This window comes from Elephantulus edwardii, unplaced genomic scaffold (assembly GCF_000299155.1).
Source record: "Elephantulus edwardii isolate Elephantulus edwardi_28Jun2011 unplaced genomic scaffold, EleEdw1.0 scaffold00075, whole genome shotgun sequence".
Classification (NCBI taxonomy): domain Eukaryota; kingdom Metazoa; phylum Chordata; class Mammalia; order Macroscelidea; family Macroscelididae; genus Elephantulus; species Elephantulus edwardii.
This window is the reverse complement of record NW_006399825.1, coordinates 5,932,407-5,939,693: the sequence shown is the minus strand read 5'-3', so window position 1 is coordinate 5,939,693 and position 7,287 is coordinate 5,932,407. Positions and strand designations below refer to the sequence as shown.

Genomic DNA, 7,287 nt, shown 5'->3' with positions numbered 1-7,287 from the left:
GTAGTAAGTATCAATTGACTTGGAAGTATCTTTATGATAATGAACATTTTACTTATCAGAAATATGCTGCAGATAACATCAGCAATACACTTACTCAATCTTACCTAAAATGCATACTTATCTGAGATGAAAATTTCAGCTTCTCTCATGAGAGACTCTTTCTGCAAGTAGGTCTGACATGCCCTTTAAGTATGTACAGAAGGCACAGGAGTAGGATTCACAACACTTTTAGGAGTTCAGGAAAATGTTTTAACTTCTTTTAAGAATTGGAAACATGAGTATACTGTTAATGAATATAAAACTGAACCCAGCCTGGAATATATTCAATCTTTGTGCTGACATAGTCATAAAATAGAATTTGAATATTATTATGATTATTTAATGGTGGAAAATATGGGTAAAAGTGCCTAAGGCCCATGAAAACCATAATTTGGCCCTGATATGAAAACAATATATCAAATTGCCCCTTGGGATGTGCCTCTCCTTTTGAGAAGCTGATGTAGTTAGTTTAAATGGAGAGAGCCTACTTCTCCCAGAGGCCCAACTGCAGGCTCACTGTGTAGAGCAGGGCTCCACTTGGTGGGCACGGAGCTTCGAAGTCCATACCTGAGTGGAATAGGGAATATTAACAGACAACACAATCTCTTCTGATTTAAGGTCAGCTTCAGGTACTCGCTCAAGGAATTGGCCATTTATAGCAATTTGCCGTTCTCCGTCTGTTAGAGAAAATGATCCTGGTTAGGAAGAATTCCTCACAGTTAGGGAGTCCCTGGATGACGCAAATGATCAGTAACTTAACTACTAACTGGAAAGTTGGTGGCTTACATCTGTCTGAAGATATCTTGGAAGAAAGGCCTGGTGAGTGATCTACTTCTAAAGGATCATAGCTTCCCTGTGGAGCATGTTTCGTCTATGACTCTATGTAGGGTTAACATGTATTGGAATTAGCTCAACTGCCCCTGGTTTGTTTCTGTTTTAATCACATTAGAGAATGGGCCATAAGTGACAGTCATGATGTGTTTGATACAAATGCAGACTGAAATCTGGAAAATAGAGGAGCAAATTAGCTTTCAAATTGGGTCTTCTCAGGCAAGTCATGAAATCTTGTCTTTCCTCATCTGTAAAATGACAAGTTTGGACAAGATAATCTGGGATCTGTTTTCTGTCTATTATAGGCCACTCACAAATTTTGACATTTGGAATCTTTAAAGCTATTTGGAAATAACTTAGCGCAATGTAAGCATTTTACAGATGGGAAAACCGAGGTCCATAAAAATTAAATGACTTTCCCAAAGTGTGAGAAGTAGGTCTACTGTCACAGGTGCGATTCCAGATACATGGTTTTTATTTTCCTTAAAGGGTTTATCATATTTTAATAAAAAAGTGTTTTCAATCAAGGAAAAAGTAGACTATATCAGTAGCTTTATGAATAACATGTATTTGTTTTTACTTCCCTACATTTAACTAATTATCTTTAATAAAGAGAAAAATATGAGTAATAAACCTCACAAACTTGATTTTGTCTAAAAGAAAATGAACTGTAAGAAAAAGTGCAATTTTAGTGTTCTATATCCTTGTTTTTGTGACTAGGATCTTAAAAGTTTCTGAGTAGCCATCTAAGATATAAGTATTAGTCTTTCTTCATCTGGAACACTAAAAAAGGATGAAGAAAACCAAAGATGCAAAGAAAATGAAATTTGTTCATAGGGCTATTAGTGAACTATGGTCACTTAAAAATTATTTTATATTAGTTTGCTTACAAAGTTAATATACATTGTGTTTCACATTATTCTTCATTCACATTGTGTTTCATACAATCATTCACATTTTTATATTTTATAAAATTAATCACCATTGGACTATGCCCACCATTACCCTTTTCGGGTCCCTACCTGATCTTTTCACTTTTCTTTATACCTTGCTTTCATGCACCAAATTGTGTAACTCTGTGATTTTTGCACCTACTCATCCTCACCTCTCTGCTCCTACACCTTCCCCCCTTGGATCCCCGTATTTCTTTTACCAGTTATCCTTCTACTTTTACAATGATGGTTTTATGCAGTATTTGTCCTTATGAGACTGATTTAGTTCTCTCAGCATAATGCTCTCTATTCTCTCCCAAGTTATGTAGTATTTTTCAAAATCATTGCTACTGACTGCTGCAAAGTATTCCGTTGTGTGAATGTACTACAATTTCTCAATCCATTTAGTTGTGGTTGGACATTTGGGCTATTTCTAATTCTTGCAATGGTGAATAATGCTGATTTGAACATTGGTGTACAAATCTCCTTTTGTGTCTCAGTTCTAACTTCCTTGGGGTATATTCCTAGTAGTAGAATAGCTGGCTTATATGGAGTTTCTATATTCAGGGTTTTTTTAGAAAACAATAAACTGTTTTCCAGAGTGGTTGTACCATTTTACAATCCCACCAACAGTTATGAGAGTTCTCAACTCTACACATCCTCTCCAACATATATTGCTTGCTGCTTTGCTAAACTTTGCCACTACTACTGGGTTTCATGGTGGTTTTGATTAGCATCTCTTATTGCCAGTGATTTTTGAGCATTTCTTCACATATCTGTAGGCCATCTGAATGTCTTTCTCTCTGAAAAGTCTTTCCATGTCTTTTGCTCATTTTGTAATTGGATTATCAGGGTTTGGTTTGTGGTTTTGTTTCCCCTTCTGCAGGCCCAGGGCTATTCTGTAAACTTTTTTATGAGACTCTTGTCTGAGATGGTATTGCCAAAATGCTTTTTTTCCCAGTTGATAGGTTTTCTTTTCACCCTATTGGAAGAAGTTTCTGATGCGTACAGGGATTTAATTTTTAGAAGGTCCCATGGTCACTTTTAACCTGAGACCAGTAAGAGCTAGATAGCTGGGCTACCACCACCACCAGTACTTCTGATCAGGGACAAAATAGAAATCTTGGATAGAATGAGAGAAATATATAGAAAAAATACAAAGTCCTAATTCCAGACCAGATTTATTGAACTGACAGAGGTATCTCCAAGAGATTATCCTAACTTGGAACTGAAGTCATCCTCAGAAGTCACTATTACTTCAGCAAAAGAATAGATGGGCTGACGAAATAAACAATACCATCTGTGAGGAATGTGCTCCCTTAAACAACGAAGTTTATGAGGCCAAATTGTGAACAAAAAAGAAAGAGGAAACAAAGAAATTGCCATCTTCATGAAACTCTAAGGAGCTCTGGTGGTGCTGCTAACTAAAAGGTTGACAATGTGAACTCAAACGAAGCCTGAAGACACTTCCTCTTCGGGAGAAAGATGAAGTAGTTAGCTCTTATAAAGACGCAACCTTGGAAACCATCTACGGCAGTTCCACTCTCTTATACAGGGTCAGTATGAGTCAGAATTGACTTGATAGCAATTGGCCATTTTAAAATTCTTAAATAAGCTAGCCCTAAAAGACATTTAAGGGCATAAAGGAAATGGGGGAAAAATCTAGCGGGTACCTGAAAAGATGAGGTAATGGTGCGCATACTTCAATGGTGATTAATTTGCTAAAACACTTTGTATGAGAATGATGGTATGAAACACAATGTGACTGAAGGAAAGTGTGAAACACAATGTATAAGAATTTTATATGTAAATGGACAGCCAGGTCACAGGCGCACAGGACGACAGGAACAGAGCGAATGAGTTTATAAGTCCGTTGCCATAACAACAGCCCAGCAGTCCATCCAGGACGTACTCCAGCTTTAGAAAGACAAGCATGGTATCAACTTCCCAGTGAAACAGGATGAGTTCCAAGCCTGAATTTATGGAAGGGCAGAAAAAGGAAATCTAAGCAGATTTTGATCTCTCTGATGCTGATGTTTCCATCAATGATGGTACCATCATTGTCAGAGAACTTAAGGTGGCAATGAGGGCCCTGGGCTTTGAGCCCAAGAAAGAAGTAATCAAGGAAATGATCAGTGAGATTGATAAGGAACGAACAGGAAAAATGTGACTGTGACAACTCAGAGAATATTTGTAAGATACTAGAGAAGAACTCCTGAAAGTTTTCAAACTCTGTAATGATGATGAGACTGGGAGGATCTTTTTAAAAAATTGGAAACACGGGGTGAAGGAGTTGGGTAAAAATCTCACTGATGAAGAACTTCAGGAAATGCTTGATGAGGCAGATCAAGATGGAGATGGAGAAGTTAGCGAGCAAGAATTCCTGAATCAGGAAGATGAGTCTTTACTAAAACAGCCTCCAATCTCCCAGCACACTTAACTGAACCCAGGGCCTGTCTTCCTGTGCAGCCTTTTCTAGGACAAACATTCATTTCTCCCCACCAATATCCCTCTATGACTTTAGCACCAATTTCCTATATATTCTCCCTCTGCCTGTGTTCTTTGATGGCTAAGTTCTTTGTAAAATGACCAGTGATCGTTTGTCCCTCCCCCTAAGGCAGAATCAGAAAACATTAGAATGGAGAAAATGAAGAAGAGAATTGGAAAGTTTTCTCCCACCTTCATTCCTCTTCTCACATATTCTCAAGAACATTTAAGCACAGGACAGCTCCATAGACAAGTACAGATCTTCCTGATGCCACAAGCAACAGACGTGCTTTGGTGGTCTCCTGTTGACAGTAGACAGTAGACTACAGGTCTCTCTTAGGTAAACACTTGTAAATCTCACTGGCTCACTGTTTAGAATCTCTCATGTGCTTAGAGTTCTTGGTCTGGTCTTAATAAAAATAAAACTTGCTTTCTAAGGATGAAAAAAAGAGAATTGTATATGCAAGGTGAGTGGTGCTGGTGATGAGTGCAAAATCTAGCTAATATCAACTTATTTATAAGTAATTTTTTTTTTAATTTAGGTTGTTTATTTTTCATTTCAATGAACATCTATAGAGATTTTGGGATTCCATTCATTCATTGTTGTATAAGTAATTTTAAAAAAATTAGCAATAATAAGTTTGCTCTACAAAAGGAATTTGATATGCAGACCAATATAAAATAACAACGAAAAAAAAATCACAGTAATACCAGTCACACAATTTAAAAACTGCTTTGATATTATAATCTGAGCTCTACACAAGTATTTTCAAACTATTGGTCAAATATTTAAGGAAAATTTTCAAGCTCACAAGATTAAAGTAGAGAATTGATCCTAGTTTCATCCCTAGGTTTCAGGTAATAGAAATATAGTTTATAAAGTTAGGTATACTTGGGTTTCTGGTTCATGGTTTATGGATGGAGCTTAAAACTGACAGTGATAGTAATAAAGACTGTTGTTGTTAGTTCTGACCAGTCAACCCTGACTCATGGTGACCTTTTATATAACAGAATGCAGTGCTACCCAGTCTAGGCCGTATTTGTGATCCTGCGTGTGTTTGGATCCATTGTTGTGGTTATTGATTATGTGACAGGATGCTTAAAACTTGATCTCTTACCTTTGGACCTCAGATTGATGGTAGCATTTCCTGCAGCTAAAATAGGATTTAGGTCAGAATAATTAGGCCTGCTCACCACATGTCCTCCTAAAGTCTAAATAAAATGAAAAAAAAAAGCATATTTTTTCAGCCACATTCAGTTATTTGACAAAAATGAATTTTCTAGACAGGGAATTTGAGTACTTTTTTAAAAATTATCTTTTGCCTCATAGAGATTTTTTTTTTAATTTAAATACATCCAGACAGCATATTGTGCCAGAATCCTACCACTGCTCCCAAGTCAAACTCAATGCCCAAGAAAACAGTCACATTCTAAGGAGGAAAATGTTCTTTTTTTTTGAGGGGAGGGGTATGGATTGCACAGTTTATTTTCAAACACACTTAAAGGGTAAAGGTCCATCTGCTCTCTCCCACACATTGGGCTTAGTCAAGGGCTTTACTCCCCTTACTGCCAACCCTTAGGGTGTCAAGGTAGACAAGACCATGCAGCCCCATGCCCAGGAAGGGCCAAGGCAGCTGAAGAGCTGGGTGGAAAAGGGATAAGGAGTGGGTGAGAGGATAGAGTTCAAGTATTCACAGTTTCCCCATGTCCATCCCAATTACACTGTGTCCAGGCCCCGAGGGTGAAGGGGGTAAATTCTAGAGTTCTTAGTGGTGTTATTGACACTTATCCTACTTAGAAACCTCAAGATGGGTTCCCTCCCCTTTACTGATAATGTTGTTGTTGTTATTATGTGCTGCTGAGCCACTTGTGATTCATAATGACCCTGTATAAAAGAGCCCTAAACCCTGCTCAATCCTGTGCCAACATTACTGTCTCTGACACACCTACTCCCATTACCCTAGTCATTGAATCTATCCAACTCATCGAGGGTCTTCCTCTTTTGCCCTGATGTCCTTCTCCAAGGACTGGTCCCTCCTTGCAACATGCCTAGAGTATGTCAGATGAAGTTTCACAATCTTTGCCTCCAAGGAGCAGCCCTGTTTCACCCTCTCCAGGACAAACCTGTTGGTTCTCCTAGCAGTCCCTGGTGTATTCAACACTCTTCTCCAGCACTACAGCTCAAAAGCATCAATTTTCTTTCTATCATCCCTAGTCATTGTCCAGCTCTCTGATGCATAGCACACAATTGCGAAGACTAGGGCCTGGATCAGGCTCACCTTGGTCTCCAGCCTTACCTTGTTGCTCTTTAGTACTCTGGAGAAGTCCCTGACAAACAATAATCTTGAACCCTTGCAGTTGGGCAAAGAGATTGCAGCCCCTCACTTGCCCAAGGCCTCTGCCAGGGCTGACCGCTAGTTTCAGTTCTCATGCTCTGACCTTCCAGAACAAGCTGAATCCTGGGGAACACAGGGCAGACTTATCCCCACTCCCAAGATGCTCTGGCCTAAAAGTGGGGGGGGGGTGTCGAGGGCATTTCCCAAGTCTTTTAGAAAAAGCTAAAACCATTAAAATATTCCTAGTGAGGGAAAATGGCTTCCAGACTATCTCTCCAGGGAGTCAGTCTCGCCAGTGCCCAGCTGACACAGTTGAAGTGATCAGGAAGAGCTGAGGGAAGAGGTTGCAGTCCCCTTTCAGACAATATGGGGCCCAGAGAAGGAGCTCATTAGCACCATGCGCTGTTGAGGCCTCCCTGCAGCCTGACTGACCAGTGGGCCCCCAAAGTGCAAGTGTCCACTTGCTAAAGCTTCTGTACTCTTTGGGGGTTGACCCCTGTAGGGAAGGGAAAGAGAGGGGACAGGAGAAGACTTGAAGTCCCAGCAGAAGTCTCAGCTGGGACCCCAGGATTTTCATACCACATTCAGGATGGGGCCAGAAAATGTTCTTTGAGAATTGATTTTGATACACACTTGTCCTTGTTTAGAATATTTCTTGATAT

At 39.3% G+C, this 7,287-nt stretch overlaps 1 protein-coding gene and 1 pseudogene across 1 annotated transcript in view; one reads left to right on the top strand and one right to left on the bottom strand.

The window, feature by feature from the left end:
* Window positions 1-7,287, bottom strand: part of LOC102857281 (aldehyde oxidase-like) — a 103,164-nt gene that overhangs the window by 51,530 nt on the left and 44,347 nt on the right. The window contains exons 13-14 of the mRNA XM_006889139.1: window positions 5,408-5,501; window positions 607-716 (exon numbers count right to left, since the gene is read on the bottom strand). Of these exons, the coding sequence (XP_006889201.1) occupies window positions 607-716; window positions 5,408-5,501 (204 nt within the window). The remainder of the gene's footprint in view (window positions 1-606; window positions 717-5,407; window positions 5,502-7,287) is intronic.
* LOC102845845 lies at window positions 2,837-4,242 on the top strand (annotated as a pseudogene).